The sequence below is a fragment of the Anopheles cruzii genome, chromosome 3, assembly GCF_943734635.1.
Source record: "Anopheles cruzii chromosome 3, idAnoCruzAS_RS32_06, whole genome shotgun sequence".
Taxonomy (NCBI): Eukaryota; Metazoa; Arthropoda; class Insecta; order Diptera; family Culicidae; genus Anopheles; species Anopheles cruzii.
In genome coordinates, this window is record NC_069145.1 from 54489483 (window position 1) to 54517119 (window position 27637).

At 44.7% G+C, this 27637-nt stretch overlaps 1 protein-coding gene and 3 non-coding genes across 4 annotated transcripts in view; all 4 read right to left on the reverse strand.

The window, feature by feature from the left end:
• LOC128270614 (disintegrin and metalloproteinase domain-containing protein 10) overlaps positions 1–27637 on the reverse strand; it is a 41130-nt gene that overhangs the window by 5329 nt on the left and 8164 nt on the right. Inside the window, exons 2-4 of the mRNA XM_053008024.1 lie at positions 3438–3631; positions 3063–3357; positions 110–633 (exon numbers count right to left, since the gene is read on the reverse strand). Coding sequence (XP_052863984.1) covers positions 110–633; positions 3063–3357; positions 3438–3631 — 1013 coding nt within the window. The remainder of the gene's footprint in view (positions 1–109; positions 634–3062; positions 3358–3437; positions 3632–27637) is intronic.
• On the reverse strand, positions 2285–2357 carry Trnak-cuu (transfer RNA lysine (anticodon CUU)). Its single transcript has one exon. It is a non-coding gene; the product is annotated as a tRNA-Lys (tRNA).
• Trnan-guu (transfer RNA asparagine (anticodon GUU)) lies at positions 21979–22052 on the reverse strand. Its single transcript has one exon. It is a non-coding gene; the product is annotated as a tRNA-Asn (tRNA).
• Positions 26061–26133, reverse strand: Trnaa-agc (transfer RNA alanine (anticodon AGC)). The gene has a single exon. It is a non-coding gene; the product is annotated as a tRNA-Ala (tRNA).

Genomic DNA, 27637 nt, shown 5'->3' on the forward strand with positions numbered 1-27637 from the left:
CACTCAGCTCAATTGATTTGTGATTTGAACACATGGAGCCTAACCAACGACTAACATGGAGCCTAACCTTTGCATTACGAGTTTGATCCGCGGAAAAACGAGTACTCACGCTAACGATGCTATCCCGTATGTGGCTCCACAGCAGCGGATCGGTCTGGATGTACAGTGAGCAGGTGTTCCGGTAGTCCTCCTTGGCCCGCGCAGCCCGGCGCGCTCGAATGTGCGACTTCCAGTGCCACTCCGGGTCGCTGTCGGCATCGGCCGGCCCACGCCAGTTCGCCGCCTTCGAATATTTTTCGTGCGGAAACTTAAACTCGTACCCAGTTTCGATGACGTTCCGGTTGTCCCGTGCCGGGGCTGCCCTTTCCTCCGCCGGCGATGCCGATCGTCGTTTCGTAGCCTTCGGGTTCCCATTCTTGCGTGGGGCGGCATTGGTGCGGTTTTGATGTGGCGGCTGCTGTTGCTGATTACTGTTGTCGTTGTCCTTTTTGGCAGCAATCGCTGGCGGCAGCTCTTCGTCGTCGCCACGGTCTGCCGTGGGCGCCGCCACTTCGTCTTCCTCGACAGCCGAATTCTGGATGCGGTCCATCCAGGCGGACACCTCATCGTGCACACCGCAACCGGATGGGTGACCTACAACAAACATGGGACAAACAGGGAGAATTATTGGGCTGAAATCAAAGATGAACGCTGATGCGATTACAGACAACCTCGCAGGCCCCTCTCACAACTATAACCGGGGCCGCCTGCACGTGCGCCGCGCGATAGGCGGATCCTAGATTCGCATGCAAATCAGGATGCAATTTTGATTAGATGGTGTTCTCGGGCGCTGCTTCTGCACGATAACTGCTTTTTTCGATTTGCTCTTCGCGACAAAAAAGCATCACCAGCCAACGGGGTATTATGTCGCGCCGGCCGTCGGCCATGCGCAGCGTTATGGAGAGCGCGAAAATCAATATCCCCCACATTCATGACATTCATGAATAAATTTGAATATCACATTCCGGTGGTACTAGGTGCCGGTGCCGGACCGAAAAGGGAATGAAAAGGGGGTTTTATGCAAAACTCACATCGTGCGCCTCACGGGGTTTGAAGATCCCGCGTTCCGTTTCCGTTTCCCGTTTTCCTTTGCACCTTCGCTTGTGTGCTGTGGACGAAAACCCGTCCCAGTTACGACGCATCGCCTCAGAGCTTCGATTGCGTTAGTTAGATTCATCTCTAACCTCGCTCTGCTGTTTAGTGTTTTTATTTTACGAATGTTGCTTCACGCGATGACATAATCACGAATCCAATCCAGATTCAAGCGACCCAGCTCCAAGCTTGCGAACGAAGCGATTATATGAAAGCATGCGTTGATCTAGTTCTGGGGACTTTTCTCTAGAACATCCTAATTTAGAACTCATTCAACTCCTAAACAACTCAACAAGCTATTTGTTCAAGGTCGTTCTGATAACAAAACATGATAACACTTTTCCGACGGTAAGGGAAAAAGGCGGTTTGCGTGTGACCATATTCGTCCCTTCAATAGAACCCCCTCTCCGTAGAAGTATCGCCTCCATCATCGTCCTCACCACCGTCATCGCCGTCGCCGGTGATGGATGAGTGTATCGGAGACCATTTTTTTCCTGAAAAAGGATCGTTACCGATACTATCTCTAGCAATTAAGGTTTCGCCACTAAACGACTGCTGAACTGTGTTTGGGCCACATTAAAGGCGATGACCACACATCGCCCCCTGTAGCTATCGACATTCCCGAGCACACATCTTCTAGAGCGATTCACCTTCGCGCGTGGCGAGAGAGAGTTGTTTTGCGAAATCACCGTAGTTAATTATGGGTTGAACATCAGTCAGAAGTCAACCGGCCGAATGAGGGTCTCTTGGTCGTTAAAAGAGTGCGCGTCAGCTGATTAATTTCTTTGCGAGCAACTTCAACGACGGTCATCACGAGAGCCCGTTGCTCAAGTAGGTGTGCTGGCGCAGGCACGCTTTCCCTTTCAAGGGTGGACCCATTACAGAGATTTGGATATCACACCACTGGCAGCCACTCTTTACTTCGGTCTGGGGTACGTTTTGGCCCCATTTAGTTTTGCCGTCACCCTCGCGGTATAACTTTCGAGAAAGGAGCACCACGACGGAGCAAAATCTTTGGCGCGATCTCTGCAATTCGCAATTGCAATCGGTTATTGTTTGGCGACACCTATCACCCTTTTAATAAATTTTTATCAGCTACCAATTCCACCTTTTTCAACCAAAAAATCGAAGTTGAGGGGAAAAAAGGATTGCGCGCCCAACGTGGGGCTCGAACCCACGACCCTGAGATTAAGAGTCTCATGCTCTACCGACTGAGCTAGCCGGGCTTGCTGATCGCAGACGATCGGACAGCATTTCACTCACAGCTGCCCTGATACGCGTGTCGCTAGCGAATTTCCCGTTGGAAAATCATCCGTTTGGTTTGGTTTTCTTACTCTCTGCCCACGGATCGAAGTGAGACTAATGTGTTCGCTAGTAGTGATGTCACAAGATGCTTGGTAAATGTGTAGCTACGAGTAAGAGAGCAAAGAAACCTTGTTGTCCACCGCATTAACGTGCGACATAGTATTAATCAATTCTTACGCAGCTCTGCGCCCGAACGCCCACTGAATTACCGAATTACCGTACCGAATCCATGAGCTGTGTTGTGTGAACGTGTGCTGTGCAGAAAATTCGTCCCGATTCGCGTTCGTTGGCAAAATATGTTGCACACCACCGCGGCGTTTATGTAATGCAGCGTGGCGCTTAACGTGAAGGGCCACCGAGAGCGCTTTTGTCGGCATTGCCGAGTACCTGCCGAGATGGAACAATGTATAATTTTCCTCGCGCATAATGAAAGCTCCATTTTGCAAGCAGCTTTATGTGCCACGCGACGAGAATTTTCCTCGGAACTCGGAGGGAGATGAACAATTTAAGAAGGATTTATGCTTCGCTGCGTTCGTTCGCTGCTGCAACCTCACATCTCTGACGACAAGCCATCGCCAGACACACAGTCGGATTGTTGCTGGGGTGGTCTTCCACTTGTTTCTCACCTTTCCGCCGGTGGCGGTACGGATCGTCGACGTGTTCGTCCTTGTAGATCACCGAATGGAACGGTGGCTCGTCGTCACCGAGGTGGTGCAACGGGTGCGTATCGGGATGGGACGACTCCCGAAAGTAGTGTTTCGCCCGCTCGACATGGTAGGTGGTGCTGTCGCCGCTGATCATCTGACCCTCGAACACACCGTCGAAGATCGACCCAAACACGTAACTGTCCGGCTCGCCGATCAGCTCACCGTGGTAGATGTGGGACGAATCGACCTTCACCGGTCCCTGGTCCGAATGTATCTGCCGAACGGGAATGGAGGGGAGAAAATAATTAGTAGATGCAGATGCGGAAGGTGATAGTGGCGGGCCGGAAAACTCACCTCTAACTTATCGCTTATCGTGCTGAGATCACGTTTAAGTCTAATGTTAAAATCTCGTTCGTGGGCCCTAAAGCTAAGATGTACATGATGATCTTTGGTGACCGATCGTTTCGCCCGGCTGTGACTAGCATGCAGGTGCTGGTGATCGTAGCTCAACTTCTCGTGGTGCGATATGTACTCGTTGAGGGGACGTGCTGCAAAAAAAAACGAAACAAAAAACGAGGCGAGGAATGAAAGAAGAATCCGAATGAAAAATGTTTACCGTCACGAGCCACCGCGCCCCCCCGAGGGGTCACGACGGTGGTTTTTGTTCGTTTACTTTTCGAATGGAAGCACCCACCGGAAATGTTGCCTAGAACGGGGGGGAAGGTCGTTCCACAAAGCCACCCAACCGAAACCGATCTTGAACCGGCACATACACAAACACACACACTGTAATTCATCAATCGGCGGTGATGTAATCTCGAGATCAAAGTCTAAGTTACGGCACCAAGCGCAGGGCAAACGGCACGCAGCACCTTACGCCATGGGGCATGTGCGCACTTCGGATAAAAAACACTTATGATGGAAGCGAGAAAAACTGTTTACGACATTTGCATCAATTGCAGGAGTGCACTCTGGGCCACTCTCATCCATAAATTAGCTCGACGACCATCCGACCGGATCGGGGGGAAGAAGCCGGAAAAGGACGTCTGTTGGTCTCGAAGGAACCCGGGGTGTGCAGTTTTCCGTTCGATTGCCGATCGACGGTCAGCGGACGGACGTTCTCAGGAGGAGGTCAGGGCAACCGCAAGGAATGTCACGTTTGCATGCTTGTCAGACCGACCACGAGCGGGGTGGGGCGGTCTGGTTCGGAAACTGAGATATACCTACGGAAACTCCGGATATGTTTCCGCCGCCGCACACCACTGTCAATCGGCGCTAAAGTGTGACAGAAGTTCGAAGCAAAAACCACCGCTTGGCGCTAGGCACCGATGTGTCCCGGCCGGGGGGGAGCAACCGAAGCCAAGAGTGGGTAATCATACTGTAGTAGCCCGACCGACGGTGTACCGGAAACAGAAAGCCAGAGAAAGTGGCACAAACACGATGCCCCCAACCGGCGGCCGGCCGAGAGAGAACTTTTGCAGCACACAATTAAAGGACTGCGCCGCGCAGGAAGGATATCGGGGAATCGTGAAGTGGCCGACCGTTGGGGTGCGGCGGCGAGAAGGACACGAAAGTCGCAGGCAGCTGGTCGGTTGGTTGGTTGGTGGGGAAAAAATTACACTTCCGGGCGACTTACACAAACAGGAAACCGGAAGGCTCACGGACCCGTGCACGTATTCCCTTTTTCGCCGGGTTCGGAATCCAAACCGACCGACGGCCAGGCCAGAATGGCAATAAATTTCCCATTTTCCTGCACCATCGCGCGGCGTTGGGAGCTCTTGGTTGGGGGGGGTTTTCCGAGTTTGCCAACGTTTTCGGCCAAGACCACAGGGCGTTCGAGTCGAGGAGTTGCATTGAGGGCGCGGCGCACGTTGGAATTATATGACGAATGGATATGAAAATGCAATTTTCACCGCCCATCGTCGCATCCGTACGTAATGCGCCCGAGAGGTCTCTCTGTGGTTGTGAAAAAGGGTGTCTCTGTGTGCCGGTGGGCAGATGGAGCTTTAAAGAAGGAAAAAAGCGGGGTAGCTTCATTGCAACCTAATAGAAATTGATCGGCGGAAATGGTGCCGGAAGTCCAGTTCGTTTACCGTGTGACCGATTCCCGGTGAACCGTTCGATGAAGAGAGAGATACACCCGTCCCGTGTAGGTGGGGATTGATTGAATAAAAAACCATATTATCCTGTCATCTGGGGCTCGGTGCTCGAAGGCAGGACGCCTCGTTACTTTACATCGCCGAGACTGAGGGTCGTGCGTCATACTTTGTACTTCACTGAAAGGATGGATGTATAGCACAATGTTGGAAAATTGTATGTCATTAGATGCCACAGTAACATCCATTTGCAAAGGGGTCCGTGTACGAAAGAGAGACAAACGAGAGGCTGGTGGTTTGGGAAGCAACTAACTAAGCTGCGGATCACTGAGCGCCGGAGGTTCGGTTGCGCTTATGTTCGACAGACTTGCAATGCACACCAATCTGTGGCACGGTGGAGGAGCTCGTGGCCATGGGAAAACTCACACCGAGCTCATGCACATTCAATGCCCGGTATCTTTCCCGCCGTCCCCAGCTTAGCCGTTGCAACGACTTCCAATAAGCCGCTTGACGCAACTGTAACGTAACTCCGCGTCGCCGCCGTCGCTCGTCTGGTTGAACTCGGCCCAGTTTATGTTTGGTCATAAACGAAAAACACAGAAGCCTCCCAGCGCGGCCCCCAGGCTATCCAACTTTGGTCATAACCTTCTATTGCATGCTGCGGATGCGGATGGCATCAGAGGGTTCGCTGCAGCTGCTGCGAGCCCGACCCAGAGAGCACTTGTGGTGCACTTTTATAACGATTTAGGACCGAACGATATTTTAATGACGAAAACGAACGGCGAACATAAAACTTTGTGTTTTTTTGTGTTCGAATCAGGGACACAAATTACCAAAACAAAAAAAGGAAAATAAAAAGATGCAAAATATGGCCAAAAAGCGAATATTCTGGGAGTCTGAGTTCATTGAGTCTTTTTTCGTGATGACCCACAACACGCAAAATAGTGAATAATTTCTGCGAAACGTGCCAAGAATGTTTCCCAATGTTAGATTTGATCAGCTTCGCAATACCCTCCATTCCCAGTTACATAACGGAACAGTTTTCCATCAGAGAACAGAAATAAAACGAGACCGGACTGCTGAATCGGACTACTGACATCGGATTGTCGTCGACAGTTTCGTAGGCAATTTTTCACTTGCTTATCGCCGCCGCGTCGATAGCAAGGGAAAGACATTTTCCACCGAAGGGATGATTATGCTGCAAAAAGACACTACACAATCGCGGGCAGACGCGGGACACACGGGGGTGTGGGACAGAGCAAGAGTTTAACGAGAGCACAAGCACGGAAGCACTGCCGGGAGATGGTGTATGCAATCAGTTCCTTTGCAAACGATTGGGTCGGAGGAAAATTAATGAACCCCCACACACAGCGAGGCAGCGATCCCTTCAAGATCCCTATTTCAAATAAGGAGAGCAAAAAGAAGCGCTCGACAAACTCAAACAAAGCGCATCACACATACCGTCACCCACAGCCACACACACACACACACACAAGGATGCTCGATGACAGGGAGTGCGCCGTGACCGTTTTTCTGTCGTCTGGCTTCTGCTGGAGCACTGCGGAGCGCTAAATTAGATACCCTCTTCTCCGGGTTCCAGGGATGCGTATCAGTCAATGTCGACCGTCAGACAGTCGTCTATGCGAAGGCACAACTACTCAGGGCGTTGTTGTAATTATTTCATTCGTCCCAAGCAGTGCATGCGGAAGAACAATGTATATTGCGTTTATGAAATAAATCAAGTAGAAGGCCAGTGTTGAGTGACCTGACTAAGCCAATATCGTTAGTGGTTCTGGTTCGAAACAAATAGGAAACCACTGATTTTTTACTAAATAAGATTACTAACCAGTTAAAATATAAGGCCGGGGACAAAATCATGCACATTTTTTGCGTGAACTTTAAAACTTTATTTAACAGCTTTCCAGTGGTCCAAATATGCACCATTTTGTTGGAAAATTTGTTGCCTTTTTAAAACTATCATAATGCCTCTCTTCTAGAAGGCTTAATCGTTATTGGCGAACAACTCGAGCAATCCATTTTGATCTCAGTTTTTCATCACTCAGGAAATTTTGCAATGCGCAAAAGTCCGCACTATACGGCGAATGCATTAAAACTTCTCAACCAAGGTCCCGGACATTCTGGCTAGTCACTAAAGACGTGCATAACATTTCGTTGTCCTGATAGAACACTACACCTCTTCCGTTGGCCGGTTCTGGTCGTTTCTGGTCAATTGCTAGCTTCAAACGGTGTAGTAATTGACAGTAGGATCTTAATTAAGTGTTTGACCACACGGAAGCAACTCATAATAAACGATCCCCTTCAAGTCCCACCCAGCCAGTAGAACCTTACTGGCCGTAAGTCCTAGTTTAACCACCGGGTAAGATGCTTCACCACGCTTAGACCACGATCATTTTCACACAGTATTGTCGTACGAGGGGTGTTCAAAAAGTAATGATAATTTTGCATTTACGCGGGCTACATAAGTCCGATTTTCGATCCTTTCGCGGGCTACATAAGTCCGATTTTTTTGTGGCGATAAGTTACTACACATATCAGTGATTTATGATGAACAGTTCGGCCATTTTGAGTAATCGGTCAATTTTTGACAGCTGTTTAGGTTGGACAAGATTGGACTCATCTTCGATGCCGTCTTTATCGCCTAAATCGTATCGTGGCGTCGTCCTTTCATGCCTCCTTTTGGTTTCCGGAACATGAAAATGTCACAGGAGGCCAGATCTACAGAATACAGTGGCTTTGGTATCATTTAAGTTTTTTTTTTGGTCAAAAATTCGCGCAGAAACCACGACGTGTGAGCAGGGGCGCGACAGCCAATTTTGGGTTTCCCACAAATCCGGACATTTGTGACGGATTGCTTCGGGGGAATTTCGCATAACTTGCAGGAAATATTTTTTATTGACCGTTCTATCATTTGGCAACAACTCATGATGCAACACGACCCTGCAATCGAAGAAAACTGTAAGCGAAACTGTTCACAATCGATCAAAGTAGGCTTTACGACGTTCACATCTTCTCGGCCCACTGAGAAAAATTTGAAACACCGATAAGCAATGCTTTTGGTCTTAAAAGCTGCACCATAAGCCACAGTTAACAAATCGATTGCGTCCAATCGAATATTTTCGTTTTTCACACCAAATTTTATAAAGATTCTTTGCCATCCATTTTTTGGAAGAGACAAAAATCGAAGATGAGTCAAATCTTGTCCAACCTAAACAGCTGTCAAAAATTGACCGATTACTCAAAATGGCCGAACTGTTCACCATAAATCACTGATATGTGTAGTAACTTATCGCCACAAAAAAATCGAAAATCGGACTTATGTAGCCCGCGTAAATGCAAAATTATCATTACTTTTTGAACACACCTCGTATGTATCCCATTTCTCATCCCCAGTACCCATCCGTTTACGAAATGGGTCGATTTCATTCCGTTTGGCTAAAATTGTGCAGATGAAAGTTCGATCCATCACGTTTTTTGTTGTTAATTCGTGTGGCGCTCAAACATCGAGCTTCTTTGTGAATCCAGCTTTGCGCAAATGGCTTAACACTGTCTGATGGTTAATCTTTAGCTCCTGGCCGATGCTCTGACTACTAACATGCCGATCTACTTTGATTATTTCTGTGATTTTATCGACATTTTCGATGACAGGTCTGCCTGTACCGAATGTACTAAATGTACCGAATTTTCTATATGGTGACTTCCATTGTTTACACCCTGTACATCCCCCAAACGAATGGAATAAACAAAAAACAATTAGAGCATTTTTTAAGTGTAAAGTATCAGCTTTAAAACGAGCCTCAACTTGAAACTGTACGATCGATACTTCACTTGATATCCATCACTAAAGGCATCCATCGTGAAAAACGTCCATAACTTTTTCCCCAGGCTTATATTCAAGAAAGAATCAGCAAACGATAACTGTAATATGCTACGAGTGGATTGTGCTGCACAATAAATCATAAAAGAGAATGCAACCATTGCATATCTGGACACAATAATGTAGCCTGGTGGGTCTCGTCCCGTGAATCGAGCTCGTAGAGCTCTGCAAAGCATGTAACCATCAGCTTAAGGTTTTGACGAACGGTTGCCCCTTTTATGCGTACATCTCACAACAGCTGCTATGCCTGCCTCCAGCGGCACGTTAAAAAGAATTGGCTTGCCAATCGCGAACGACCACCGACGAAAGCCTCAACACCGTGTCTCGATTTAATAAAAGACCATTGCATAAGTAATGGCCCTCAACTTCAGTTACAAAATTAGGCAACACACTTCAGAGGCAGCAGAGCACATTGGATGCATTTCGCGATCATTTCAGCGGAAGCAAAAAACATGGCCTAATGCCTATTTCCCTTCACGTCCTATTGTGAGTGCGCCGCGGCCACTCGCGTACATTGCCTAATGTAGGCGCCCCCCGTACAAGACATCTCCGAAAAAGGCCACTACAGACCGTAACCGATTTTTCCTCCCTTCGTAGGGTGGACGAAGCTTTATGAAGAAGAAGCCAATGATAGGAGCTGCAAGAGCACCGGAGAGCGCGACGTGGATCTTTTTGCTGATTGCTACCGAAAACAAGAACCTTAAGCTCCATTAGCTTCATTTCCGCCTGCACACGTTTGGTGAAGTGTAAAGTAAATTTGAATTGGAACAAGTGCCTGTGCAAGAGGAAGCATCACGGGCTCCGGCGTCATTCCGGCGTGAAGTGTTTTACAATGCGGAATGCGACGACACAGGGATAGTATGCGCATCTTGGGGAAGAATCCTTGTTCCAATCTTGAGAGAGAAAAACAACCTAAAATGATTCGCTGTAATGCATTCCCGGAAGCTCGCAAAAGGTGCAGCGCCACGCAAGGATGCATCCGTACCCCGTTTTCAGGAGATGCATTCGAAAGAACGGGCGACAGAATTTTCTTTCATGGCCCCTTTTTTGTTGCAATGATAGAGAAAAGGTAAGGGAAAATGCGCTTTTCCATTACGAGAAAGAAATCGGTCCTTCTAGCGTCGCCCCGAAAGGATGCGTCGTCACTGTGGTACGATTGCGTCACCGTCGCTTCGTTGTGGGTTCTTACAAATAAAGGGGAAGTGATGTGCTTCTTCTTTTGCACCTCGCTAAACATCGTGCCTTCCTCCCCACAAACATGGCTTCGCAACGAGGAAGCGCGTAAGTTAAGGAAATGGCAAAGAAAAACTCATTCAACATCAGGGTCAGTATGTCAGGCAAAGCACCTTGCACCGCGAGGTGCCTCCCATGCGCCCCCCACGGATTGCGACACACTTCTGACCTTTGACACTACGGCGAGGTTTTTGTCCTTTCCATTACCATGTATTGCAAAACCCTATTTCCGCACTGGTTCATGGATGACATTTTTCGCCACGCTTTCTGGCTTGCAGCGTGTATTTCGCCAAACAAACCGAAGGAAGTTAGCGAAGCAACGCGACAACAACGACTACGACACAACAAACAACCATAATCATGGAAAAGGAAACTATTTTGTTTTGTCGCGTGAAATTGTTTTCCCGAACGAAACTGCTGCAGGACCGAGCGCCACCGTCGGCCATATCAATGTGAGAACATCTTTGAGCAAAAAACAAGAAAAACCGATACTTGCATTTGTCGGAACAGTATCACTGCAAAAGGACTTTCGGTCCCTGGTGGTGAGTTCTGGTGCACCCCGTGACACTGCATTGGACACACTGTTCGATGCTGTTGAGTACGCTTATCTGGACTCAGCAGCAGTGAGGCGCGAAGCAAAAGTTTTAATGAAATTATCCAAATTTAAAAATATCTCTCGCAGCGCGTCCGAGGCGTTCCTCCCAGGTGCTATGTCCAAAGCGGTGAAACTTTCCACGTCCCATCGGATACGTGACGACTTTACTGGACGGGAATGACAACACCAACACCGGAACTGCATCGTGCAAGTGAAGCTGATAAAACATACGTGTATTACTTGCCCTCGACGGCTTTATGGGGTAGCAAAGTTTAAGGGTTTACCTACCGGATACCGGAAAACCATGTGATCTTCATTGTGGTATTCATTCCCGAAAATTGTGTTTCAATCTATCTACTTTACGTTGCAAAAGTGCACGAGAAGCGAAAGAAACTTGTCAGAAAAAAAACACGACAAAACATAAAAACAGTTTCTTCCTTAACTTTGTTGCGATGTGATGTACATTACTTTTAATGACAAACTATAATTTTTAGTTGAGAAACAAAAAGAGGGGCAGAAAAGTTATGCTCCGGTTTTGAATACGGATGTTTGAGAGGAACTACGTCGCGTGCTGTGCATCGTTCCAATTAACACTCCACGCTACGGCACAAACGCAAGCATATTTCACGATTCTGTTGCTCCATATTTCATTTACGTTACAAAGTTGGTATTATTTTATGGAAATGGTTCGTGCATTGTGCTTACTTATCTTATGATTTTAGCACATCAAGCTCCGTTCAGAAATCGTTTCACCTTCCTCAAACTAAAATGGGACTGACAGTAACGAGACAAAATGCTCTATTGGAAGCCTTAGCTTTAATATTTCCGCTTCCATATCGATCGATGAAGCTTAAAGAATAATCCTTTAATATTGTTAGCATTCCGTCAGTGTGGCGCATGTGGCTGTGACATCCACCGGTCGATATTATGTTTCAGCATAAGGTAACAAAGAACTGCAATAGGGCAGCAATTAGCACGATGCTTGCGTTACTTTAGCATTCATTTGTGATCGCTTTTCTTTATCAAACTATCAGCTTATTGCGACGAGAAGCGGCTCCTTTTTGGTTTCCAACTGCACATTGGACACCAACGGAGAGAAGGATTGCAAGCGAAGCTGCCCTGCATTTTCTTCTCAACATTTCATATCAACATTTGACGACCACACATTGGAAACCAGAAGTGCCCATTCGTCCACTTTAGGCCTGTTTCGTTGGGAAGGCTACGACAAGCGACAGTTAAATTATTCACCGCAACTAGGCGCACTGTCCTCGCTGAGTGTCACGAAGTCGTGGACGGAACCGTTCATGCCCTACTCGCATTCTAATGTCATTAGCAAGAATTAGAATAATTACTCCTCGCGGAGCCAGAGAGCGGAGTGACATATCGCCCGACCAACAACAATGTTCCTGGGCGTGTAAGAGCATCTCCTCGGCCATCACGGCCAATGTTGAACGCCACCAAACGGCGATTGGACATCGCCGATAACGGGACGCGGGGCCAGCACGTCTGTGTGCGGCAATCAACTTAACCATAGCGCAGTCCATCAGTTTAGCCATTCGTGAAATGTTGCGCTTAACGCTTCCCGGGAGGATGCACTTTGCCCGACACGTCGGTGCACTTGATTGTCCTCGATGGCGTCGTTATGCATCGCAAGATTTTCTCAAGGTCTCGCCGAAGTGGGAGGACAAGCCTGAGCTGCCTGAGAGATTTTGAAAGAAGATTTCTAGTTGAAGATGAGCAAGCACATTTGACATTCCAGCGCGACACTACACTTCCTTGCTGCAGATTATCCAATCACATGGAAGTTCCTAAATGTGCCCCAACAAACTATCGACTCCATCTGAGTGCTCTTGGCTTCCTGATGGAGTAGGCAGTAGCATATACACGTGGGACGTGGCTCATGGGTAGAACCTCAATTATTTCCAACCTCTCACCGTAATGAAGATTTCTTAATAGTTTCACAAACTCCGCGGTTGGAGGTCTTTTCAGGGTGTTCAGATGCTAAGAAACTTTCCTTCTGTTGAGAAATGCTCAAGAAAGCAGCTATATCTCCATGACGAGTAGTGAAATTCAATTGAAATGCGTTTCTTCTAAATCTTGAGGTCGCCACAAATAACCTAACATTTGTCATTTTTATGACATTCTGTTCCGAACTCCTTTCAGTCACGCATCGGCAAATGACGCGTCCAGAAAAACGTACTATTACTAACTTCAATACAAAATTTGCTACAGCACACACTGAAAACTACGAAGCGGTGCAAAACGTTTAGTTAATGCTCATCACTAAGGTATGTAAATTTTGGTTCTAAAGGTAAATGACGGATAAAAACGCATGTTTCCAAACGATTCGCCTGATTCGCCACTCAAAGAGGCATTAATGAATTGTTGTTGCCGAATATTGAACGAAATGTTATATTGATTGTTAACTTTAAGGATAGGAAAAAGGTGATTTGAAAATAAGATTGTTTCCTTTTGATATTTTAAACTCAATTTGGAAACATTGTGGCCGTGCTATGTAGGTTCACTGACCAATTACAAAATAACAACCGAGCTGTGTGGGGCTTGCTTATTGACAGTACGTGCTCAGCTAAACCCACGGTCGAGCTGAAGAATGCGTCGTGTCCATTCACGTCCGACGGGCATTACACCAGAAGCGAAAACATGATTTCAAGCAACAACTGCAACTGCAACAACGCAGGCCTAACAATAGCAGCTGTGTGTTGCTGCGTTTTTCCATGCACACCGAAGACCATCCATCTTTGGCACGTGTACCGAACGACCGTAAGACATCGGCTTCCAAGAACGTTCACGGATTACTAGGTGAAATCTTCAACGAGTCTTCGCCTGCAGCGAGTCCAAGGATGCCGCTTGGATGGCCGGCGGAAGTGCACCAAAGCGAAGCCACCAATGAAAAGGGGTCGACATGCTGGCAGGCGCCATTCATTTATGCTTTTGTGTCTCCCGAAGCGACGAATGGAGCACACCGAATAGGTTTGCAGATATTGATATATGTTCGACGGACACATAACAATCTCGCTGGTCAGCATGATCTGATGGAATGCTGCACTAGTAACGGTTTGTGATGTAAAACAAATTATGACACAATCCGTATTCAACTTAACGCTACCTATGAGATCCATACTTCAGGTACCAATAAGTGTAAGATATTGCAAATCACTCCAAACAACCACCATTACTCTGGCAAAAGAATGATACATGCACTTAAAAACTTATCACGGATTAAATGAGTTGTCAATGATAAGAAGAAATAAATTTTCTAAAAATTAAAAGCAGTCACTGCATCACTGACGCACCCCAGCTTCTTCGCCCACGTTTGTCACTGAAGCCCACAGCTTTGCCAGACATTGTTGACCTACAAAAACTAGGTCGTACAGCCCTTTTCGCCTTGTACTTCACTCTTCACTCGTTCTAAGCGTACAATTCTTTATGGATGGCGAACATTTCTGTATATTTTATGGGCTTACCGACTGCAGTCCTGTGGGGTGCTTGACGGCTAGCCTCGTTCATTCGTACAGTTCGTTTCCATGCCGACCGTGTGTTCTTGGGTGCAGCATAACAAGGTTACTGTTATCAACGAAGCGCAAGAGCGAAGTTATGCTCGAACGACCGAAAACAAGAAGTTGCTAATTTGCTAAACAATGCCCCGTAAATTGCATGAATGAAATGTTAAATTCTATGACACATTAAGTTGAGTTCTTCCACCTCGTTGGATGGCACCGAGAATTTGTGATTTTCAAAATTAGCATAATAAAATAGAGTACACATTTAGAACTTCGTGCCGCCAATTGCCAACGGGAAGAACCTCTCTGCTGAACCAAACAATTTGTCAGCAAAAATATTGCGTTCCCCTTTTTTGAAAAACTGCTCCTTTCGATCTGATTTCAAACATGCCAGTTTTCTCTTGCAAGAGAAGCGTCTTTGAGGAAAAAATCTAACTAAAGAAAAAAAAACCAAAGTACAGCTATAGTTGTTTCACAATCAACACACGCGAACAGAGCTTCGGGTATTTTCCCAAAGTGTCCACAGTCTCAAAACTGCAAGACTATCGCACAACATCGAATCTTGCGGAATGTCTACCCTTTGTAGACAATCGTTAAAAAGTGCCCTTACTGGTATCGTATCAGAACCACTATCGCGTCGCTTCGGGTCAAAACAACTATGGTGAAGAAAAGCAATTTAAATATTCATATCAGCCATAGCAATCAGGCATTGGAAATTTGAATAAAATTAATTCATCTTCACCGAACGTCATGAGCTTTACTATGAGATTTGACGTGACTAATTCAGCGTATCCTCTGGTGCCACAAGTGCAATTTTATTTCCAAATGCAACATGTTTTTGTCAAAAACATCCCAAATGATTGTATAGTTGTAAATTGAAATAATACAAGACTGTTTCCAATGTATTTACGAAATTTGATACAATAATGCTGTGAGTGCGAAAAATAATTACTTGCGACACTTGCGAGTTTCTTGAGCGGCTCGTCCGCGAATAATGGGTTCCGTAACTCGGTGCGTTTTATTCGCGGATGATATTAATATTGCTGCTGCTAAAAAACATTCACTCTTGTTCGCTTCTACTTTTGCACTGCCTGCTCGGCGTCCGGCGACGGCTCCGCGTCCTCGCCGGTCAGTGCCCCTTTTCTTCTCCCTCTATCTTTGGCGCTTCTCGCTCTAACTGTTTACTAGCGCCCTCTGGTTGCACTAGTTGCAGGCGTTTCCTACCACTTATCGTTTAGCTATCACTGGAGGGGAATACGCTCTATTTACAAACAACAAATGCACTAATTTTCGTTTCAATAGCAGGATTTTAAAATATTTTGAACCAATATTATTTTTTAAATTAAAATTGTTTTGAATTATTGGACCATACACATTAAAAGGTTAATTGTCAAGTAATTTATGAACGCCTGAGATTTCTCTGTGCACATCTAGTAAATATTAGTATACGGTTGTTATGAACTGCATCGACACTAAACTGTGCGCAATTGAATATCCAACAATGTTTTAAAGGTGCGTAGAAAAAACCCGTATCCGCCGCAACATCCGATTATGCTTCCATTCCGTTATGAACCAACGCGTACATACCTTTTTTTGATTCTCTTACGTAACCTGAAACGATAACAGAAAACAGTGCATTAGATAAAAAAAAACATTTTCATCAACATTTCGTATATGAAAAATAACCTTAAAAATCATAGCATCATAATGCAAACAAACAGCCTCTTTTCATATATTTCTGAGCTCCGTAAGTTTTTTTTAAATCTATTATCCCTGCGGATTGGTGAACTTTTGGACGATATTTGCTCTACGCCTTTAGCCCAAGAATGTTAGTAAAAGAAACTAGAAAGAAAGTTTACAGCTCACTGTTTCGTGACCGATACTGTTGCCTATTAAATATATTCACATTCACTAGTCGCACAGTGTATAGGCACGACGTTCTAATAAATCGAGCGAACAATATGGAATTTGCGGACACAAAAGAAACCTCCAAAAGGGGAGGTATGTTTATGAAAGTCAAATGATATGTGCATTCCTTCCGGCAAATGATCGCTTTCATCGTGTAGAAAAAAAATAGGTTCAAATATGCATGACGCTAAATGAATATGCAATGTAATGGGGCAAACAAAAGGTGGGACAAAAATGTTAACAACATATTTCATACAATTTCAATTCGGCGAAGGTGTACCATTAGTACTGCATCATTAAAATGTTTCTACTATAAGCCACGTTGAAAACGATAAGTATGCGACATGGAGATATCATTTCCCTATATATTTTTATCAAATTCAAGTAGTTCAGTGTTTGTTCATAATAGTTTGTTGTTAGAAAATGTACAGCATAACATCAACTGAACACGTTACATTGTTGTAAAGTTTACCCACGAAAGTTGCTTTTAAAGTTCGCTTAACTATCTGTTTTGCTTGTTCGAGCATCAGATGGCCGCCATACAGCATCCGTCTAAGATTTCTACCGGAGCTTCAAGTGCACACACTGGTAAAAATTATGGATAGTTCGCTGCCATCCCAAGTCCTTCGCTTAACGAACTCATCATGCGCACTTGTATCTGCGACTGGCATCTTGTGGAAAATAGGCGCTTCAAGAACTATGAAAGTTATTTCCATTTTGCTCCAGCAAGCATCAATCATTAGCACAGGATGTAGAAGATGAGAAGCGGAGTGCGCAGAAGATAGCAACTACAAAGTTGAACTTTACAAAATGGGCCACACTTCTTCGCGGATTTTAATAAAACATTACTTTTCCTGCCCGTTACTTATATAGCAAACTAAATGTAAAAGGATGCACGTATTCTTCCACTTTGCTCAGTTCCTCGGCGTAACAATAAACCAAAGCAATGAAGTGTGCCCGCAAACCGGGCCGAAAGAACTATGTTTCGAGTACCGAAAGAAGTTTTGGCGCAGCATTATCCGCGGAAAAAATTAAGAAATTTTCATTGAAATAACTTATAAAGCCCTCGATGAAGGAATCCCGATCATATTTAACAAACAGCACAGCAACGTCCCTGTATGTTGATAGTTCTGGCTGAACGACTTGATGGATGTTGTAGGAAAACTATCTACTTCATCCTGAAAGCTGGAATGGAATGTTTTGTTTCGGCTAACGCCAACGTAAAGCTACTTATGTGACGTGCTGCTGTACCAACGGCTCAACAGCACTCTACTACAACGTAAAACAATGCTAACCCATTTCTCATTTTGGCGCTAGTAAATGGTGCGATTCTTCGGTCTAAATGACGGCGAAGGTGCATTCGCTGGCCCGACGGCAGTGATGACAAGGGGACGACATTAAGCTGCAAAAGTTGAGCTCTACGGGAATATTCGTAAAGCTTTAGCGCAACTGTGGTGAAAAACTTATAATCTCTTGCAAACTCAGGTTAGTCCGCTTCTGCTACTTATCGCGAAGAAACGAAAGCAAAATGCATAACACTGTCGCGATACGGCGTTTTAGTGGGAGCCTTAACAACTTTTCTGTAAGGGAAGTTCAACAGAACGGTTTGCACCTAAGCAGTTTTCAAAAAAACAAAGCAATTGCGTTGGAGAATATAAGTAAAAATATTATTAAATATTCAAACTATTAGTGCAATACTCGCATCAGGCGTGCATCGAACAAATATGATCTACAATTTTAAGATACCTGTATCCGAACAGTATCTACAAGCTACAGGATCTGCATTTTTCACAAATATCAACACGAGCGCTATGGAGCTACAACATTGAATTGGTTTTTGCATCAAAATTGGCATCGTTCGAAGCCGGTTCCCAATATTGGAATGAACCAATCGTGTGAAGAATCAACCATTCTCGCAACAGGCGATTTCGCTGGACGCGAACACCAGTTGCCCGCAATTTCCCGCCTTCCCGATGACACACGATTCTTTGTCGTATGGATAGGTTCTAGAGCTGGATGGAACAGGGGATAAAACACGAGAATATCCTACTCTCGCAACCCGTTTCGTTAGCGACGAAATATCGCCGTATCCTGTGCAGGGATGTTTGCAATTTATGACGAGCACGATTGGGGCGGCAAGGAAAAGGAAACGGAAAAATGGACAGCGGAGCAAATATCGACCGATTCAGATGCCTCTGGAACGGTGCCTTCCGACGGTTATCCACGTGAGCGTTGCTTTCGTTGCCACGGGGCGCCTCCAACTAACATGAGCCATGCGTGTCGGTTCACACATTTCATGCAAAAACGAAGCGAAGAAACGGTTTTTATGTTGGTGAAACCTGGCGCGAAAGGTTGCCTCTTTTTAAAAAGGATCGCAAATGCCGACAGCATTTGTGTGCCAAATATGGCTGACCCAAAAACGAGATGCATTTGACAGGGTTCTTTCAGCGTCGAGGACCAAACGGCTTCGAGGACGCGCAAAAAGGTGAAACAAAAAAAAACTCAGCGTTCAGTTCAGGATCAATGCTCGTTGCCGGGGAAGGAAAAATCATTCTCGAACTTGTGGGTACAAAAACCAATCCATCGGTAACTGTTGACGGAAACAGAGATGTTGCCTCACACGCATCATAGTAGAATATTTAGAATTTTTTGGTCAAATTGAAACATGTCCTACGTGAGATGGTTGAAAGCAAATCCAAGCGTCAAGGCATGTTAAATGTGAGGTGAAAACAGTGCTGGTTTATGTGTGAAATAGCTCATCGTTGTATTGTTACTGTAAATTACAACCATTGAATGATATTTATTATTATTATTGTGACAGAGCTTAAATTTATCGTTATTGTGCAAAATTATTTTAGATTTGTTAGTGGTTTAATAAATTTGCTGAGCACATCAATGATTCATTCAAAATATTGTTTTAATTTCAAAAAATCAGGCCAGTTCGTCGTTCACACCAAAATGAAGTATGGCTTAAATAATTTAATTTTAAAACAGATTTGAAGCACAAATACCCTCAAACTAAAACTTTGAAACCATACAAAGAAAAGCCAAGACGAACGAACACAAACATTTAACCATATTGTTTCGCGGTTAATCAGATGCGAATAGAAGCCCCGGAAAAGCATTGTTGTTGCTCAGCTGTAGCGCCGTAATCGACACCCCAAGCTTTTCCGCCTCGACCACCTCACCCAACAGTGTTCCTCTTCTGCGCAAGACCTTGACATGAAAAACGTAGCCGCCGCCACTGACCACCAAGCAACTCAACGCCGGCGGCCTTTACTTTCCACTCCACACCGCACCAATCCCGCCCGAGGCTGTCTGGGGCGGAGCTGTAGAAAAATAAAAAAATAATAATTAAAGTCGCGGCCTCGTGAGCCTCCAGGGTGTGCTGTGGTCTCTCCTGGCCGACGAGCAGCGCTTGGGTGGTGTGCGTTCGGGGCTGTCAAAACATCACTCCGACGCACATAAGCGGTAGCAAGTCTTTTGCAAACGCCGATAAAACGCCGCGAAACACGGCAACGCCAGGCCGTGGGGGACGCAGCGGGACGAAGACATTAAATCGGAGGGCAAAGTTTTGAATTTTCTTTCCCCGCCGTGAAATATGGCGGGCAAGCAAACCACCACGACGGACCGAGGCCGTCTCAAAACCTCGGCGAAAATTAATGCGAAAACTCGAAGCTCAAGGCCCGACCATTGCTCATGGATGGCCGCGTGCGCCCGAGTAATGCGTGTGGTTGTGGAAGAGAATTTAACAGAAAATTGTGGTGAAATTTAATTATGGTTTACAATACCAGTGACGAGGCCTTGTGCGCCGCACCGTGTGCGACGATACAGAGCAGAGTTGATATAAATTGGTCGGACTATGGATAAAATTGAGGAATGGTCGAAGCGATGTTTTCACGAAGATATGTTGTCATCATACTTTGTTCATTCTGTTTGGCGACGACACAGTAAAACAATGTACAGCTTTGAATCACTTTTGTTGTAAGGGATCATAAGAAATATACGCGGCGAAAAGTTAAATTTTACATTTTAATTCAACAAACTAATCCTGGTGCAGATATTATCTGCTACCAAAATACTGTTAAAAATCGCAAGATTCGTACACAATGAAAAGAATACCGCTCTGTGTGTGATTAAAACGAGTTCAGTGCCAATCATCCCATCAACATTGCATTACGAAACATCTCAGGTGCTGAAGCGGCAAAAATTTTAATTAATGAAATAAACGATTACATCAAGCAGTAAAACTGCCGTTGAAAGGCGAAGCACAAAATGAAGCCGTGAAAATAAGCAACGGAAAATCATTTATTGCGAAATCCAAATCGTTAATTGCGATCCCGCGAAGAAAGTGCGTCCTGATGTGGTGGCAAAAAGCGATCAAAAGTGTTATTCTGATAGCAGCGGCGGTTCGTCCGGTCCCCGGTGAGTTGTGGCTGCCATTCCGCCATTCGCTGATTGGTGGCCCAATAAATGATGATAAACGTTGGTTTTTCTTTTGCCCAGCATACATATTTCGATGCAACAGTCCGCTGCTGGGTCAATAATTTGCAGCCATTATAATCGGAATCACGAACGGTAAAGAAACGTGCTGCTGTCCCCATTTTGGCAAACGGAAGTGATTTAATAACCTTCACCGTCAGATACCATCATAACATAATGGTTTTAACAATGCATTTATGCAATAAACCTCGAAACATAATCTGCGCTTTTAATGCTGTGCGTTAATGCAAAATGAACCACGTTATTCACTGAGGTTTGAAAGGAATTTTTGGTGTAAATAAAAAATTCTTTTGGCAAAATGGGTATTTTTTCAAAAGAACACTAAATGAATGGAATACTTTCGATGATCTACATTCAATCTGAACAATTGCAAATGATCTGCTCAACATCACTCAAACTCGTTGTAAACAACACCCAATGCTTCAAATATTAAATGGAAAACGAACAATCGTCAGTCAAATTGCAAACTAAATTTTGCAAAAAAAATCTCAAAAATGTAAAAAAGTTCCATGAATGGAATGTGGTACGACATGCAAGCTGCCGCAGGCCGGCGGCGGTTATGGTGAAATGCAATTGGTCGTGTGCGCTCACAGAATGCATTGTTTTTATGTTTGTTTTATGTGTTTGCCTCGGGCTCACTCAATGCGGCGCCAGCTTTTGACTTAACGTCTGACCCTCTGTCCTGTGAGATTTCATTGATTCTGAATCATTTAAATCTAGCTCATTTCGATGGTTGAAACGGGTTGATAAAAACCCCAGTCTGGTAAAAACAAAAAGCCGCTTTCATAGGAGGACACTGCGTTTGGTGCAATGTGCCGGATTGTTAGCAGCATACCAAACAAAACTGACACACACACACACACAGATGGATCGTTTAGGACATTTTAATTAGTGTGCGGCCCTCCTGCGTTCTTCATCGGCTTGTGCGTTTTGCATAGGGATTCAATTTTACTGCGCATCAGACGAGTTTGCACATTCTTTGAAATAATGCAATAGAATCCATTCCGACAACAGTGCTACGGATTGAAAAAAATGGCGATATGGAACATAAGCATTAGTTATTCAAAACGAGAAAATAAAAAATGACGATCAACAGAAAAGAAGGGCAAAAAACTGCTACCAAAAATTATGATAAAAATTTCGTCGCCCCCGGGTGGACTCGAACCACCAACCTTTCGGTTAACAGCCGAACGCGCTAACCAATTGCGCCACGAAGGCTGATGACGCTCGAGGCTTACAGAGCATAATAAAAACCCAAGCCACTAAGCCACTAGCCACTTTCGTTCGTTCGTACGACTAACACCTTTTTTGAACAAACGCTCCATCGCACAATTGTTACAAAAATTGTTATGATAAAAATGTATCCAGCAACTGCAGTTTGAAAAGTACTAGCAGTGCGGCAGAGTGTATTGGGGTGTAATTATATTCAGATGCGTGACTGTTACTATAAAGTAAATTTTAAACCAACTTGTAGATAGGTAGACTTGAGCTCAGGCATTCAGTAACAACATACGATGCATACCACAAACTTATTTGTTTTTAAATCAGTTATTCAGTTAGCTTAAGCGGGCGACGGCAAATCAACTCCAAAATTTCATAAAATACATTAAAGGAATGGTACATTAATGTGACAAACACTCGACCAATACCTCGTGTATCGGTATCATGCTTTTGGATTCATCAAAGCAGAACGAAGAATGGGGAATATTCGTTATTTTTAGGCAAAAGAACCAAATACAAGTAGTGGTTTAATTAGCGGTAACCACATCATCGCTACGCTCTTCTACTTTTGCTTTAATCTCATGCAAACGGTATTCCTTTGCAGGGGGCATCACTGCGGCTAGCGAGGAGAAAACGTACCACACATGGACTAACCTCACTCAAACTCGGCGAAGCGGTGTTGGTGGTAAGCCCAGCGAAACATAACTTCGGCCCGACCTTCCTCGGCAACTCCAGGGAGGTCTCCCGCAGCGAACGCTTAACCCGATCTGTTGCTTGCAATTAGAATCTCGCTGCATGGTCAGAAACCAGCTCTGCGATTCACGCCACGCCACAGCACCAGCGAATGGATGTTTGAGTGTGGAGAAAATGGGCGCAGAATAATAAATTATTTAAAAACGCTAATCGTTCTGGCGGTTTGCAAAAGGCGAAACATTCACAGGAAACAATGATGTTGTGCACGAGCTACTGTACTAGCTCATCCAGTCGAAAAACCACCGTCAACGGTAGGTTTGACCATCTTATTAACAGGAGGAAATAAGAAGTCTCTTTTTTAGCGTAATTGAACAGGCATGTTGGAAAGAATATTAGTGTACTGCTTAGCTAAAGACAGTATTTTTAATGTTGTCTTCCTTTAGTACACAGAAGATATTTTATCAAACAGGCCATTCAATTTAGTTCAAAAACTAGAGTTCAGATTAAAAATTAAAAAAAAATCAACATATTTTAAAGCTCAATTTTCGAAATACAAAGTACAAAAGTTGTTGTATTTAAGAAGTTGTTCGAAGTATTTTACCGTGAGGGAATGTTTCGGCTTAACATCACATTGATCCTGGCAACACATTGATCCGAATTTTGGTCTAAAGCAAATGGAGGGGTCACGCTATTTCCAGTATGTTTGAATCTATGGCAAAGAAGGCAGGCAAACAACCAAAAGCAGTCCAAATCCAGACGTTATCTTCAATCATTTGCCAGACGCACCGATGGGCGTTGAACGCGACGACCATGCCTCGTGGGACTGCTGTTGCTGCCGTCAAGGAACTTAATCCACTGTATGCAACCATTTAAAAGACGACAGAGCGGTAAAGTATGGGCCACCGTCTTATTGCGTCAAAGAACTCCACAGTTTCCCTCTCATCTCGTCTGCTAATGCTAAAGCCACCACTCCCAGAGTGGAGCGTTAGATCATGCTGAAACGCCAATGGCAAAGAAGTAAAAGCTAATACCGGGAAAATCTCCAACTGGGCGACCTCCTTCGGATTACTTCAGTTCAAGTTGATTGGCAAAAAATAATCTCTATTTACAGTCAAATGAAATCGCGGAGGTGCCAAAGGCAAAAAACCCTCGTGAGAATGAATCAATGGCTGTAGATTTTCATCAAGGACCAATCGAAGAGATGAGAATAAATATTGATTTATAGTATGGGCGTTTAAGAATGTCAGTGGAAATTCAAATGCTGTTTGCTGCTTCAAATGCTCCCTATTTTTGCCATATCTTAACCCATTTAATCAGCTTAATCGACTTCTCAATCGTTTATGACAAATAATCTCATCCGTCACGCTTAAAGTATAACAACATTATTGTGACTCTCTGACATCTGACAACTGCTCTTCTCCGCGGCAAACTAATAACCCAATTTTGAACAAATTTGCCAAACAATTCTCAAAAGTTATTGACACAACTGAAACTGATACACTATAACCTCAAAAACGGTTGTTTAAATTTCGTTGAGAAAGTAATTACATCGACAAAAAAACGAAAATGTGAACGCAGCAGACATAATGATAAAAAGGGAGAAATGGAGAAAGAAAACAAACATTGAAACATAGTGTCGAAAGTTTCTACGCAGACATTAGCATTTCCGTTTTCTCTTCCGTTTCAGTCGGTCATTTTAATTTTGCGATGAACAATAAATTTCAGGCTTTCATGTGTCGCGGACGGATACGAAAGTCCACGCGGAAAGTTCGACTATTAAAAGGGTGACGATGTTTCATCCAACCATCACATCGAAAGGTTTCTTCACCAACTTTTCCACGCTGAATATTTACAAAATAGAGCTACCCTCGCGTAGTTTTAATGGAACTTTCGCTTTTGATCGCGAAGAGCGACTTTACCAACAAACCTTCCCCTGTGGGCCATCAAATAAGAAAATGCAAGTACCCTTAAGAACAAACATCACACCTACAGCTAACTGTCACGCGTCGTAAATTTCACAATCCGGTACTAGGAATGGCCCAGCACGGGCAGGAAATACATTATTTAGGCAAAAAACACCAACCATGTGGCGCTAGAGCGAGTACTGCAGAACGTAGCCAGCATACTTTATGTCGTTCGTTCTCCACCAACATCAGGTTAGTTGTGTTAAACGATGTGGCGGCGCACACACACTCTTGGGTACGTGAGCGAAACAAAGCCGTCACACCGTAAGTTTCGAGAGGACGACGACGGAAGGTGCAACATAATTCATCGATTTTATGCCAAGAGCGAAAGAGTGTGCGAGAGAGCAGGGGAGAGTAGAGAGGGACGAATCTCGTGGAGTGAAGTTTTTGCATGAACTATTGAATTGAACACGAACAATCGAGGTAGTAGTGCAGGACATGGCCGGGAAAGGCCGTTGCAAAATGGGGTCAAAATTTATGGCTGGTCAGTTCCGGATTATCGCAGGGCGTTCTTACGAAAGGCCACCGCACCGAAGGTCCCTTACCGATTGACCTACTCGCAGTGGCTAGGACTTGCTAGATGTGGTGTTGAAAGCCTAGTTTACCTAAAACAAAACTTCAAGTAAGCGGTCCACTGGTGACCATCGATATTCACCCACAAAGGAACGGAGACACAAATGGTATGAATGTGATGGGTATAAGTAACGCATAAGTAACATATACCAGAGCCAGGATCGTTGTTGATGACGGTCCTAATGACGCAGTGGCACGCGAGCCAATAAATTCGTTGTCCTGCAAACAAAACATGACGACAACAGGAGTAAGAAAAATATTGCCCCACTAATACCAGCGGGTATGTGTGTGTTATAAAAGAGCTTCTCCGAATCCGAACGAACGGAGTAATGTCAACACGTGCGTGGATTTCTCGCAACTCTAGATTAAGTAGCTGGTCGATGGAACTGGCCATCGACCCACAAATCTGACATGTGACAAGAATAAAATGAAAAAAAAACATTGGCAATTGGAAGGATGATTAACGATAAAATAAGTGACCGTTAAATTCTTGGCTTTGCGCAGTTTGCGTATCTGATTATGGCCACACAGCGATGGAAGGTAACGGTTTACGGTAGAATCCTGGAACAACCCCCCGCCATGATAGCCGGAATGATATGGAAAATAAAATTTAATTGAGTTGAGTGAGTTATGAGTTATCTCAATCGGTATCATTAAATACGCGAATGACCAATGGCGGCAATAAGTAACTCGTTTATTATACACGGATAAATTTATGCTGGGATTTTTTTGGCTTGCGATATGCAAGGTCTAGGACTAAAAAAGTCTTCACGAGTGGAGATGCGGGGTATCGATCCCCGTACCTCTCACATGCTAAGCGAGCGCTCTACCATCTGAGCTACATCCCCGATGCCAAGGTGAGGTCTTATTTACGACAACGTCTGCAATGTGGAACAATCGAATAGATTGCTTTCAACACAAGGACCTCAGCATAAAGTTTTCGAAATGCTTATAATACTGTACATAGGACGTTGTTGCACGTAGATTGCATGCATACATTATGCACACTTTATCATGAGTGCTTTATGGGACGCCTGCACGCCACGGGTACCGCCATAAATATGTTAAAAGGCCTTTCAACGGCTATACTCCGTTAATTACGATTTATTTCTAAGGAAAAACCGGCAACACCTCATTAGTTTCATTCGAGCAATCTGTCACCCTTTTTCGTGCCGCGATTCTACGTCGTATCAGTGGAGCGGGAAAAATGTTATGTGCTGCGAAAGCGTGTGGTGATGATGACGGTACAGAAAAAAAAACCATAACCATACATATGGGGGAGCACGGAAATGGTTCAGCGATAACGATTCTTTAATCGGCAGCCGGCTTCTATCAGCTCCAACGGTCAATTGGACAATTTTCCATTTGACCACCAGCTGCGGCACCCGTTACCCCACGTTTTGCATACAACGGTTTTGGTGGTGGGTCAGCACAAAACGACGAATGACAAGGTTTCAATCAGGCGCAGGATGACAGAAGCGAAAATGCATACCGTTACCTTGTCTTTGTCCGATGAGTCGAAGTGACTATTCGATAGAACTCTGGAACAACCGTATATTTGACCAATGACAGGTTCAACTGATTGGAACTGATTTAGCGGAGTGAGGTTTAGGGGCAGCATTTAATGCATAAATCCCCCAAAACAAACCATCAACTAATCATCGGTCATCATCTCGGTCGGTAGAGCATAAGACTCTTAATCTCAGGGTCGTGGGTTCGAGCCCCACGTTGGGCGCTGCAGTGAAACCGTTTTTTAAATACAATCTCTTTGTTAACGATCAAATAGAGCACAGAAGAAAATTGTAAAAAATTATATTTACCTATTGGCAAACTTTTCCCTTGGCTTCGAACATAGTCCGATGCAAGTAAAGGGCACAAGAAAACCCTTATTTTATATCACCGGAACTGGAGCTCACCAAACAACTGAAGAATGAAGTTCGATAACTTTGCACCGACAGCACACGAAAATCGTGCTGATAACAACACGTTTGCGCAATGCTTTGAATTCAAAAGTTGTTCTTCTCCCACTCGACTCTCTCGGCTGGTGGCACCGGTGAGATAACAGCATTATTTTTTGCAAAAATAGTACACCACCGAACCGACTGTGGTCCGCGGTGGATTGTGCTCTTCAGTGGCCGTTGCTGGAAACGAGCACTTTGCCCTGCTGCATGGACACACTACTACTGTGAGAGTGCTGTGCGACGAGTGTCACCATCATCTCGGTGATGCTGCTCCCGTGTGGCCCATGGTCATCGAGGCGGGAGAAATGGCTACTCCCTTCCGAGCAAAACATAGTTCACGCCCCGACTGATTTAGGTCAATTAGTAGAGCTTATAGTTTATTTCCCCCCGT